This window comes from Equus przewalskii, chromosome 7, assembly GCF_037783145.1.
Source record: "Equus przewalskii isolate Varuska chromosome 7, EquPr2, whole genome shotgun sequence".
Lineage (NCBI taxonomy): Eukaryota > Metazoa > Chordata > Mammalia > Perissodactyla > Equidae > Equus > Equus przewalskii.
The window spans coordinates 2,789,805-2,803,158 of record NC_091837.1 but is presented as its reverse complement, the minus strand read 5'-3'; the positions used below and the strand labels follow the sequence as shown (position 1 = coordinate 2,803,158).

General features: G+C 57.8%; 1 protein-coding gene across 2 annotated transcripts in view; it reads right to left on the bottom strand.

Annotated features, from left to right (window-relative positions):
- BCR (BCR activator of RhoGEF and GTPase) overlaps positions 1-13,354 on the bottom strand; it is a 123,363-nt gene that overhangs the window by 15,408 nt on the left and 94,601 nt on the right. For both annotated transcript variants that reach the window (XM_070628186.1, XM_070628187.1), the window contains 6 exons: positions 12,493-12,612; positions 11,485-11,560; positions 9,943-10,047; positions 9,064-9,138; positions 6,346-6,443; positions 4,391-4,522 (listed from right to left, as the gene is read on the bottom strand). In XM_070628186.1, the coding sequence (XP_070484287.1) occupies positions 4,391-4,522; positions 6,346-6,443; positions 9,064-9,138; positions 9,943-10,047; positions 11,485-11,560; positions 12,493-12,612 (606 nt within the window). The remainder of the gene's footprint in view (positions 1-4,390; positions 4,523-6,345; positions 6,444-9,063; positions 9,139-9,942; positions 10,048-11,484; positions 11,561-12,492; positions 12,613-13,354) is intronic.

Here is a 13,354-nt window from a genome sequence, read left to right as displayed (position 1 = left end):
CCTGGCAATGCATGCAGGACAGCACCCTGAAGAGCAAGGGCTGAAACCTGAGCCCGGGGCCAGTGGTTCCTGAACCCTGAGCTCATCAGCACCATGTAGGGGAGTAAAGGCAGACTGGTCAGGAGCCCAGCCCCAGAAGAGTGGGACCGAGCTCCCCAGGTGATTCTGACGCCTCCTGCCCAGACAGCTGTGAGCAGCTTTGCTGGAGGCTTGGTTCCCTGGCCTCTTCGGGGGTTCCCTGGGTGCCTGCCTGGCCTCTGCCCTCCTGGCTGACTCTGGACTTCTCCCTGGTCCCCCCACCCAACACTCCCAGGGCGCTGCCCTTCCCCATTTCTCCGGAAGGGCTCTCCACTCAACTTACGAGTCAAGGTGCGTATGGGGGGCACCAGCCATCCCCGCCCCACATGTCATGCTCAGCAGATGCCTGGTGTTACTGAGAAAGCCCTGTCTCAGTCTGGGCCCCCAGAGGCACGGACGCCCTCCTGCAGGTGTACTCCACACAGAAAACAGTGTGGGTGGGCGGGAGAAGGGGAAGGGGCCTGGCTGGGGTGGCAGGGTGTCATCACTGCTCCTCCTCTGACTTCCTTCCTTCTTCCTTCTGGGGATCCTGGTTCATAAACAAGCCCCGCTGGGAAGACGGTCGCTGGGGGCTGGGCCAGCTGCCACTACTCAGCATGACTCACAAAGGCCCCTCGAGCCACACTGGGATTCCTTCCCGGCTAATGACCGCTCAGGCGCCAGGTTTCCCACTCATTCGTCCCAGTGAAGCAGACGGACGAGGGGGTGGAGCCAGAGTCTACCTTTGCCACGAACGATGACAGTAACAGCAGCAGCTGACACCGAAGGCCCCCGGACACGGCTCTATGGCCCTCCACACCAATCTACACGAGGAAACAAGTTTGTGTGGGCAGAGCGATGACTCGTCCCAGGTCACAGGAGGCATGGTGGAACCGGGGAGTTGACAGTCTCTCCTTGACCAAGCTCTAGCGGGCTCCGCTGAGCCCTGTTTTCCAACTAGGCCTTGTCCCTGGGCATGTCCTCAAGAGCCCAAGTTTAGCAAGAATCCTGCTAAGTCAGTTTGGCAAGAATCCCCCATCCTCGATATCTAATCCCCCTGGGCATCTCACCAAATTCCTCATCCTCCCACCCCTGCCCCGGGGGATGTCCGGTGTCTGGCCTGCCTTCAGCAAGAATCCCATTTGGTGGGTGTAACCAGAATCCCCCTCACCCCTGACAGTTTCCTCTTAGGAATTTTCCATCTGCTGACCCCTCCCCCCGGCTCATTGGCTGTAAATCCCCCCTTTTCCTTGTTGTATTGAGAGTTGAGCCTCATGTCTCTCCCCACTGCAGTGGGGCCTATACCTATCTCGACAGTCCCTGGGTCTGGGGGTGGGAACAGGGAGTGACTGTAAATGGGAATGGGGAAACTGTTTTGGGTGATGTTCTAAATTTGGGCAAATGTTCTAAAACTGAACTGCTGATGATAAATAAAATCTATCTTTAAAGTCTGCTTTGCCCTTTCAACGAGTGCCACGAGTAATTTTTTTTAGCAGGGTCCCCATCCCCCACCCCCTCCGGTCTGCCGTCTGGGTCCTCCTAGAAGGACCGGCAGGGAGCACTCTCAGGAGGACCCCTCACAGCACAACCGCATAAAAGCAGAAAGGATCTGAGAACAGCCAGGACGTGGGGGACGCCCCTTGCTGCTTACGCCCCCACCACCTTACTGCTCTCTTCTTCCCCAAGACGGGGCAGGTGCTCGCCTGGCACCCCCAGACCGTCTGCGAGCGGAGGTTGTGTGCATAAGGAAACACTGTGTTTGCATCCAGTAAAACTGCCGCCAAAGGTTTCCAAAGACGGCTTGATTCAATAAGAGGAAGAAGAGTACCTTCTCCCTTTCCCTTTCTCTTCCCCACCGAGACCCCTGTTACCCAATGACAGTGCTCACAGACCCTGGCTCTAATCCGGCCATCCTCGGGACTCTAGTGGTGGAGCATCTGGGTGATTTGAGTCAAAGGTTGGCGGAATTTGAACCGAAAATAAAGAGCTGGGCACCCAGCCCATCGGCATCCTCAGCTCTCTGTGGGGCTCTGCAAGATTCGGGTCAGGGCCCGGGAGTGGTGTGGGTGCCCGGGCTGGGAGCAGATGCAGATACGGAGAGGGAGAGGGGCGGGGAGCAGAGGGAGAACAGCAGTTGCCCAGTAGATAGTGGGTGAAGACTGAATAGGCCTGAACATCGTCAACCAGGAGGTGCCAAGCCACATCAGTTCTCAAAGGAGTCGGGCACCAGGGTGCTCACGGAATAGCAACATCTGGAAACCGCTTCAGAGTCCGTCAAGAGCAGAATGGCCCATCCATGTGGTTGACTCACTCCACGGGATTCCCCGTAAAGCCAAGAGGGTGAACAAGATCTATGTAGCAATGCGGGGCTGGATCTCAAGGATGCCATGGAGAGTCAGCACGTGAGTTGTACAGCGGCACCGCATCTTGCGTGTGAGCCACCCCCGTGCAATGCCCCATCGGTCAAGGTGGGACTCACCCCAAGCTCACACGGGGTAACCCTGGTGGATGCGGGCACCTGGCTGGTCACAGATTCTGGTCAGGATCCCAGAAGTGGGATGACTGATAAACACTGGCTTGCCCTTCTGCTTCTTCTATCCAGAAGCCCTGCTCTGCCAAGGCCCCCCAACTGCCCGGATGGAATGTGCGCCTGGTTGGGAGCAAGGAGGAACCAACCCCTCCTCCCCCAAGAGCTAAGTCACAGGAAGGATGCAGCTCTAGGACATCTCCCGAGTGGCCTTGGACCAGGAGTGGCCTTCACAGACCATCCTCATCGGAGGGGGGTTGAGGATCCTGCCTTCCTTGTGACAGGAAAGGCTGCGGCCCTGCTCCCCAACATGCACCCCAAACCTTAGTGGACTCGCTGGAGCATCGCCCTAGGCTGGTCTCCCTTACTCCCTGGATCCCCCTTACCTCACGGGCCCAGCCCTAGGTTCCGTCTGTGGGGTCAACAGAGGCCTTGGGCCTGCTCCCCTAGTAAGGTAATCGCTGTGGAAGATTTCATCGGCTTCTTCTCCCTGTGTCTTTGTAAGGCCGGGAGGGCACCCCCCGGGTGGTGTCTGCTGGTGGTGGGTCTCGGGGCAGGAATAGGGCAGTCACAAGAGCATTTCTGCTTTCAGACCTGGTCTCAAGGTACGGGCGGGGCGTGGTCCCGGAGGCCCTGAGCCACTGAGTTCCCTAATAAGCTTCCAAGGTGGGAAAACAGCAGCATGCATCTCCCGAGAGCCTGCTGGACCAGAGCAGGGCATGGAGCCGCCGCTAACTGGGTGCTTGCTGGTCTGAATGACAAGCACGTGGGCCCTCAGCCACAAAGACAATGAATTAGTCAGGAGCCAGTCATCCTCTCTCTCCATCATTTCTCAGTTCAGTATTTCACCACGACAGGATTTTTACTTCGTGCCCTTAGGGAAGGGAGGTGGGGCTTCTTGGAGAGCCCTGTCCTCCCACAGCCATGTGGAACAGCTGACCCACGCCCCCTGGAGGCCTCATCCAAGGGTCCAAGGGTACCAAGGAGGGGGGCAGTGCCCACCTCCAGGGGAGGGCAGGGAGGAAGTGCTTAGCTGGGTCTGGTAAGATCCCCGCAAGGAAAGCAAATAGCTACTAGGGCTTTCTCCCATCGGGGAGCAGATCTGTGCAGGTGAGGCCACAAGAAACACCACAGGTGGCGCAGCTCCTGTCTGCCAAGAAGTGCAAAAGCTGGTGGTGGGCTTCCAGGGGCTGGGTAAGCTTCTGAAGGACCGAGGGCCCGGATGAGGATCTGGGGACCCCTCGCTGCTCCTGTATGGGCACTTACTCTTGGCCCACAGGGGGCTTTCATGCCAACTTTTGGGAGGACTTGTGCCCACCCCATTTAGGGATACAGCTGTGCCCCTTGGAACCTGGGTCTAGAAGCCAGAGAGTGGACAAGACAGGGGTAGACTCTGAGACTCCTGCACTTTTCCAAGAAGAGGTGGCCTCATAACCACCTCCCCGTTTTGCCTTTGGGTTCTCCTAAGGCCAAGGAGGAACTGAGGCCCAGGCTGGAAAAACAAGTTGAACTGAAACTCCTTTGGGAGCAAGATGGGGCATAACAGACACTCAGACAGACAGACAGAGGGGGCAGGAAAGGACCCGTGAAGGCGCCAGCCCAGGCCTCCCACAGTGGATGTTTCAGAGCTGGGCCTGCCTCACTCTGCAAGTCCAGGCACACCCCACCCGAAGCCGGGCCATGTCAGTGTCCCCGAGTGTCGAACGGGGAAAGGACATGGAGCATTTGGAGGTGGGGTGTGAGCGGGTCCAGAGGCAGGTAGACGATGACCAGGGGTAGGGTGGGGCAGGACAGCGGCAGCCTCACCTGGACCTGGCCCTTCCCCATGATCCTGTCTGTGGTCTCGCCGTCCTCCTTGGCAATCTTCGTTTTGTTGTAACACTTTTCGTAGCACAGTATCCTCAAGGTCTGGGAGCCTTCCAGCTCGATCTCAAACTCCTGCAGCCCCCAAAAGAAGGAAAGTCCCCAGATAACAGACAGGTCCAAGCATGTGGCGTCAGTGCTACGGGCCGAAGGGGCCCTCTGAACCACAGCTCCTCAACAAACAGCTTCCTCGCTGCCCCAGGAGGACCGTCCTCACTTTAGTCCTGGGACGCAGACCCCCAGAAGCTACTTCTCTGTGAGCACCACACCATGGCCCAGCCTGGATGCTTCCAGAGCTCTGAACGCCTCTCAAACCTAAACTCCTTAAGCCAGCATCTCAAAGGGTAGTCCCCACGCCAAGCGCATCAGAATTTAGGGGTGCTGGCTACAAATGCAGCTATTCTATGGACTTCGGGTGATAACGATGTGTCCACGTAGGTTCCCTGATCATGACAAATGTCCCACTCTGGTGTGTTGATGGTGGAGGAGGCTGTGGCGGGGGTGGGGTGGGTATATGGGAAATCTCTGTCCTTTCTGCTCAATTTTGCTGTGGACTTAAAGCTACTCTACAAATAAAGTCTACTTGAAAGGAAAAATAATCGATCCGGGGAGGTGATACAGGAGAGAGGGGCCCTCGGAGGAGAGCACTGCTGCAGCAGGCGTTCAAGGTGCCCGCTGTGGGGCGTGTGAACTCTCTCCTCCATCGCCTGAAGGCGGCTTCAGGAAGTTCTGCATTTCCCATCAATGCTTCTGCCGGCATGGGTTCTTGGTGGGGAAATGGAGGAGGGTGGAGGGGGGAAAAAAGCAGATATTTCTGAGCCTGAATGAGGGTGGGGAAGGTACTTGTGCCAGGAACACGTAAGACCCCCTGGATAACCCCTAGGTACAGCGAGGGTGGCTGCCAAGCGACCCACTGCTCTGGAATCCTCCACACCTCGGTTTCTGGAGCCTCCACTGCTGGCTCACATCTGAACCCTTTGAGTGCTGTCTAGAACCCTCTCTCGTTGCCTCTGTGGAGTCACACCCCCTCGCTCTCTGCAAAGCCTTCTTCCGTGGCTCTACCTGGCTCTGATCCCTCCTTGTCACAGCAGCCATTAGCCCCTTCTGCAGAGACGCCCAGGCTGGACAACGAGGTAATTCTATCGGCTCCCGTGTCCCAGTCCTCCTGAGGCAGCAAGTCTAACGATGAGAGTGGCAGATGCCAAGAAAGGAGACGCAGGGGCACCAGGCAGCCCTGTGGGTCGTAGCTTCCTCCTCTGCAGGGGAGCAGGCAGGTGGCAGCTCTCTGAAGCCTGGCTACCTCCACCCACATCCTTAAGCATGAGGCCTTTGAGGGCTGCAGCTGCTCCAGATGCTGAGAGATGGCATCCTCTCGGATCTGGGGGCTTCGTCAGGACCAGCTGCTCTACAGTCATTCCCCTGATTCCAACGGCTCAAGGCAAGAGGTAAGCAGGTCACACAGAGCTCTCCAAGGTGGAGCAAGAGAGCAGCAGACTCCACAGACCCAACACCCCGGGACAAACCAAAGGACCCTCGGCCCAGTGAGACCCAGGGAGCCAGCCTGCGGCCCTACCCAGGCCCCGCTTCCAGAGAAGTGGGAGAGCCCCAGGCTTCCAGAAACAGAGAGTGCCAGGTCATTCCAGCTTTGGAAAAAACGCTAAGGAAATCTACTAAGTAAACACCAAGTGTCTTTGTGAGGGGGAGGGAGGGGACAGGCTTCTCAGGAACTCGGAGATAAAATCTCTCAGATGGCTCCGCCTCCCCCAGGAGATTCCCGGAATGCTGGGGATATTGCCTCCAGGGGAAGCAGTGGAGGAGGGAGCCCGGGGCGGGGCGGCAGACTATCTGTGGACAAGTGGACAACGTCTTGGCCAGACTCTCGGGAAGCAGGGCCTCACCTCGTTCCAGTTTGGCTCAGCTGTGTCCCTGTAGACGCGTGTCTTGGCTTTATTCACGAAATACCCGAAGGAATCCACCTCCAGGGTGCAGTACAGGTCTGCGGAGGGCGACAGGAGAGTGTGACCCTGCTTTCCACATTACCCGAATTTTCTACAGGAGCAGGCGTTATTTTCAATATCAGAAAAAAGGGCGTTAGTTTTCTTTTTTAAATAAGACAGCAAATGAGGCCAGCAAGAGCACCAGCCCTCACACAGCAAGCCGGCTCAGGAGTGCAGCTGGGAGCTGGCATCTCTCAGAGCGTTCGCTCCCTGGGTCCCAGGCGAAACCTGCCTAACGCCCTTATGTGAGCAGGCCCCTGTGGCTGGCGGGCTGGGCAGAGGGGAATGGGCCATCACCACCAGGGGGACAAGCACCCCAGAGAGAAGCTGGGGGTTGCGCAGGGGAGGAACCTACAAGCTGTGCAGACATCGGTAAGAGTTTTACAGGTAAAGAGTAGGGACAAAGGGGCTGCAGGCCAGAGCAGGGAACTGAAGGCAGTTCAGTGCTGGGAGAGTCGTGGGCACAGAGGGAGAGAGGGGGGCCGAGGCTGGCAGGAGGGACCAGGGAGGGGGCCACCACCAGGGGTGGATGGAGGGCGTGGCAGGTGGCCAGAGACGATAAACACCAAGGACAGAGAAAGGCATCTCACTGACAGGAAGAGCAGTTTCTAGCCTGGCCACCGGGTGGAGGGTGGCGCCCTTCCCTGGGACAGGACGTAAAATAAGAGGAATAAATTTGGGGGCCACAAGTGACAGGTTTAGGTTCAGTTTGGGGATGTGGAGCTTAGAGTGTGATGTTGAGACAAATGGAGAGGTAGGAGAGGGAGGCCAGGAGACAGAAGTGGGGATTAAGAGGCAGTTCCAGCGTCATCTGCGTTGTTGATGGAAGGGCCCCCGGGAATAGGAAGGCGGGAGCTTACGCAGCAAGGGAGGAAGGCCCAGATGGAACCCCGGAAACACAAGCATGGACAGGGCAGCCCAAGAGACAGGGGCCCAGCAGAACAATTACACATGTGCTACAGCCTTATGGAGGTATAATTTGCATACCATACAATCCATCCATGGCAACTTTGAGGCCTTTCAGTAAATTTAAACACTTGTGCCAGCAGCCCCACCATTGTTGCAGGACACTGTGCTCACCCCAAAAAGTCCTCTTGGGGTCACTTGTAGTCAAGCCTCCTCCCATCAGAATCCCAGACAACCACCAACAGGCTTTCTGTCTCCGTATTTTGCCTTTTCTAGAAATTTCACACACGTGGAAATACAGTATGTAGTCTTTCGCATCTGGCGTCTTTTGCTCAGCATAATTTTTCGAGGCTCATCCATGTTGTTGCCTGTATCGGGAGCTCACTTTTCTTTAAGGCCGAACAGTGTTCCACTGCATGGATGAACCATTTTGTTTATTGTTCGTTCCAAGTCTTCTGTGGACATATTTTTCATTTCTCTTGAGTAAATACTTATGAGTGGGGTTGCTAGGTCATACGGGAGGGGTGTTTAACTTTTTTTTTTTTTGAGGAAGATTAGCCCTGAGCTAACATCTGCCGTCAGTCCTGCTCTTTTTGCTGAAGAAGACTGGCCCTGAGCTAACATCCATGCCCATCTTCCTCTACTTTATATGTGGGATGCCTGCCACAGCATGGCTTGCTGAGGGGTGCCATGTCTGCACCCAGGATCCGAACCAATGAACCCTGGGCCACCAAAGCAGATCGTGGGCACTTAACCGCTGCGCCACTGGGCCGGCCCCAGTGTTTAACTTTTGAAGAAACTGTGAAACTGTCTTCCAGGGTGGCTGCACCGCTTTACATCTCCACCAGCCATGTCTGAGGGTTCCAGTTTCTTCACATCCTGGCCAACATTCGTCACTGAGCACTTTTTCATTATCACCGTCCCAGTGCGTATGATATGAAGTGGTATCTCACTGTGCTTTTCATTTACGTCTCTCCATGAAGACGAACAGCGTTTCGTGTGCTCATGAGCGATCTGTATTTCTTTGGTGAAGTGTCTCCCCAAATCTTTTGCTCATTATTTATTTGGGTTGTCTTCGTACTGAGGTGTAAGAGTTCTCTATATATCCTGGATACGAGTTTCTCAACATATACATGGTTTGTAAGTATCTTCTCCTGTTCTGTGGCCTGCTGGGGATTTCTTGTTTTGTAGTAACAGTGGGAAAGGTCAGCAGGACGGGGCCTGCCCCATGTCCTCCCACGAGGGACCCTGAGAGCTTGTGTGTGCTGCACCTGGACTGAAATTCGACCAGCCCTCACAGCTCTGACAGTAGGGGCCCCCTCAGAGGGGAGAGAGGAAAAGGGTATCCATTGAGCTCATCAGAGCAGCCAAATCTACTGTGCTGATTGGGGTCAAGGTGCTGCTGCCCACGGCCCTCCGGGCTTGGAACCCAGGCTGCCTGTTCTGCCGGTAGCAAACTCCAGCCCCTGTGATTATCGGACCCATCTGCAGAGGGCAGCTCACCAGCTCAAAGGACTGAGACCGGCATGGGAAAGGGCAGGATGCACTCCAGGAAAACAACTCCATATCCCGTGGGTGGCAGGCATCAACCAATACAGGCACCTTACAGAGGTCCGGGGTCAAAGGCTCCTGATGGTAATTTGAGCCGTCCCTGGTTCCCCACACCCTCCAGCTCAGTGTCCTGACACCTTCCTCTCCAAACCAGCCACTTACTTGAACTCTGCTTAAAGCCGGTGGCAGAGTGGACGATAACATTCAGGAAGCCGCAGAGCCCCGGAGATTCGTCATCTGTGCAAGAGACCAGAGAGCTGAGCGTCTGTCCTCCTGGGAGACGGAGGCAGCAGACAGGCCTGCTTCAAAATCAACACTCAAGAGGCACCGCACGGCTGCCATTTGCTCAGCAGGGGGCAAGATGTCACAAGCCAGAAGCACATCCACGGTGGCCTCTGTCTCGGGGACCTTAGGATGGAGCTGGGCTCATGACACAGGCAGACCAGTGACCAAGAGGACACGTGATAGGGTTCCCAGGACAGGAGAGGGGTCAGGGTAGCACGTGACATGGATGGTGTGTGCATGAGTGTGCACAAGAACATACCTGTGTGACTGAGTGTGCATGAGTGTGTGCAAAAGTGAATAAAAATGCAGCACAACCAAAGGTGTGGGCGGGAAGCACCGGACTGAGGGGAGGGCTGAGCACAGGGGGCTGGACCTGACTCAGAGCACAGGGCGTTTGAGGAGTGTCTCGTGACCGGGGACAGAACTTAGCATCTTCTCAACCACTCAGCGGAGGCAACCCAGGAGAGGCCACCCCTAACCCATCCCATCGATTCCCAGGAGAGGCCACCCCTGACCCGATCTGTCCACTCCCGGGAGAGGCCACCCCTGACCCGACCCATCCACTCCCGGGAGAGGCCACCCCTGACCTATGCCATCCACTCCTGGGAGAGGCCACCCCTGACCCGTCCTGTCCACTCCTGGGAGAGGCCAGCAGGCCCTAAGCAGCACACACATTCCTTTGGAATGAAAAGCCACTGGTCCCAAGGACAGTGGTAACAGCAGAAAGGGACAGTGGCCCCCTGGAGGACGGCCCACCTTCTTTGTTGATGGTCAGCGGAATGCAGTGGACAGTCTGAAGTTTGACACACGAGTTGGTTAGCATCTGCAGCTCCACGGATGTCAGGGAGAAGCTTTTGAAACCTGAAAGGGTGGAACACAGGTGCACCAACCGGCCAGTCTGCACGGCTCCTCAGACCTAGGACACCCAGGGGGCATTCTCTGACCCACCGGGCCCTCATCACACCTTGGTGAGAAGGCACAGCAGGGGCGGTGGTGGCTCAGGATGGGGCAATCTGCTCCCAGGGGAGAAGCTGGTAATCCGAAGAGCAAGGGATGGCCCCAAAGGGCCCAGGCTGGGCTCAGAGGGAGGGAGGAATCTTAGCATTGCTCTTATAAACACAGGAGTCGGCCTGCCACCTCAGCAGAGCCACAAGGCAGTTCTGAGGGCGACCTGGAGCATGTTCCTGTGGGGTCCCCCCAGCAGACTCCTAGCACAGCTCTGCCCCCTATTCTGCTAACACAGGCCCCTATGTCTCCACCAGGTGAGGAAAAGGGGCTTATTTCTGGAACAACACTGAGCAGGGAACAGATGCTGCCATGTTGCAAATGGCTGGGTCCCTTGGTCATAACAGGAGACCCTGGGACGTGGGCAGAGCCACAGGTACTGCCATCAGAGCTGCCAGGAGTGCCTCGTCCCCCGGATGCAGGGGCACTTTGGCCGAAGATGTGGCCCAACACAGGCATGAATGACAAGCCCCGTGGGATGGGACCTCAGGACAGGACAAAGGCAGTGGAGCCCCCGACCCACTTGGGACACAGTGCTTAGCCCGGCGCCCCCTGCAAGAGGAACAGGGCACACAGGGCGCATGTGGGGACCTCTCAGCAAGGGTGGCTCAGGAAGCCCAAACCACACAGCTGAGGGGCAGAGGAGGGCACCAGGCAGCTGCAGGCCCAGGACTTGGGGTTCCCACCCCTGAAGGCCACTAGGCAGGACAGGGGCAGCTCCGAGCTGAGGAGAGGGAAAGAACTGCGAACAGAGGGAGGTGGCCAGAGAAGGGCTGTCCCAGAGCGGAGTGAGTGTGGTGTCCCGAGAGTGGGAGGGCCGGTCACTTATATAGGGGAGTGGGGCCAGCACAGTGTGGCTGCCTAGCCGAGGGTCCCCTTGGATCAGCACCTGCTGGTGTGTGAGGAAGGCCTGGGGGCAGGGTGGGGGGGAGGGCTATGTGTGTGGCAGGCCCAAGGGGTGCAGGGGGCCCCAGGGGCAGGCAGAGGTCAGGGTAGGGAGGTTCAAGAGGCAGGCGAGGAATTCAGGGAAGGCTGGGGGGAGGAGAGAGGTTCACAGGGGAGGTCAAAGGGCACGTCCCCCAGATGCGGGGGACAGCAGAGGGCATGGGGCTCTACCAGGACGGCTCCTCTCCAATTTATTTTCTAAATTAGAGCTCCAGATAACATCTTACTTGGATAAAAGAGTCCCACAGCCCAGCCCCTTGGAAGAGGAAAGTCTGAAACCACAGGAATTGATGACACTCCAGCCCTGATGCTCCCAAGCCGAGTCCTCTCCATGCAGAGGCCACTTACACTTCTTCTGCTGCTCCCGGATGTTCTCCCTCCACTCGGCGCGCTCGTAGTCGGATGAAATCAGGAATGTGTAACTCTGGGGGGCGGGGAGAACACACCCCAGTTATCTCCGGCCCAGCCAACTTGGCGTCCAGCAGGCCCAGGGCGCTGTTCCTCGTCTGTCCCCGTGCAGTCCTGCGGCGCACCCCTCCAAGGCAGAACACCTCTGTCCTGCCAGCAGCAGCCTCCTGGCCAGGTGTGTTCACAGCACGGCTTGTTCCTGCTGGCACTCTCTGCCCTTCCTGCCAGCTGGGCTTCGGGCCACAGCTCCTATGCCCTGTGCAGGCCGGCCTCGGGCACAAGTCCCCTACCTGGATGGCCTGGGTCAGGGCATGATGTGTCAGGGCTTAGGGCCATGGAGGAAGTTACCGGGTGGGACCTGCACAGGTGAGGGCTGACGCCTCCAGACCACCTGCGTCCCACCCACACGCCCTGAGCCGTGACCCAGAGCCGAGGGTCCTGCAGAGCCCAGCAGCACGGTGACACACATACACAGGCTGTGTGATGCCCATGGCATGGGCGTGGGACAGGCCCAGGCTACAGATGGCAGCAGGAGCCAGACTCAGGAGAGGTCCCCGGAGAGCAAGCCCTTACCAAGGGCCAGGGCTGCACAAACCCGCGAGTTTCCCTGCTGGCCCTACTTAGACACCGTGTAGTCTCTGCCACCCGCTAGCTGTGGGGCAGAGCCAGCTGCCACTCAACCTGGCGGCTACACAGCCTGAAGAACCAGGCAGAGAGGCCCGTGTGCCTGTGTGCCACGCTGGACGAGCCTCTCTCAGTGCAGAATGCCCTCCAGAGGACGCGGGCTGCCACTGCAAAGGCCACACGGTAGTTGGGGACCACAGCCACCACATGGGCAGGCTGGCAGGTCTTGGCTGTAGCACAGAGGGATTCCAGACGGACAGGAGCCAGGAGGGTCTGCCTCGGGGAGTAGAGAGAGGGCCGGTGGAGTAGAGCAAGGGCACTCACCTTGCCGTTACGGCTGTGCACCCTGAAGGCCATGCTGGGAGACATGAGCAGGAGCAGTGATTCCTGCTCCGACAGCTTCTTCTTCAGCCTCTCGATGGCCTTGCTGCCCTTGTTCGCTCTCTGCGGAGAGAGGCCGCAAGGTCACGTTTCCACTCTAGGGCCCAGCGCTACCTGTTCCCACTCAGCCCGTCCCCACAGCCCTGGATGCACAGCCTGCAGAGGGCAGGAACCCTGGCTGGTGCTCAGCATGGAGCAGGGCCTCGGTCAGCCACGCTGGCTACAGGGTTAGGCCCAGCGCAGGCTGCTGGACGTGCTCGGTCATCCTTTCTTGAAGCAATTACATCCTTCCTCTCACGGGGGCAGACAGGAGAGTTCTTTATAAACCTCCCTTCTTTTAATTTCTCCGAACTTGGACACTGTCCAGGGGGCCTTTGTGACTGTGAGGACCCCCCGTCCTGGATCTGACCACATTTTAGCATCAGCCTCCAGAAGTGTTTGTCAGGGTCTTGATGGAGGGCGTGATGCATCCCCAGGGGCTGCCCTGTGCTGTGTGCCTCCCCGTCGCAGCCCTCCACCCCGGGAAGGAGACGGCACCGCCTGCCGCTAGAGGAAGGCACGACGGGGATGAGTGCAGTGACAGCCCCGCTTGCCCTCTGCCTCGGGACACTGCCATGGAGCCCACAGGCCTGTCCAGACAGACCTAAGAAAAACAACCTGGAGTTTGCGTGGTCTTGGAGCTCCCCGCACTCTCCTCGACTGCTGGTGTGCGGTGCAGCAGGCCGCGCAGGTGGGCGAGGGCTGAGGAGGGGCCCTGTCCTGCCGAGGCCCAATTTTCTAAGGACCCAATTTTCTAAGGATCTGT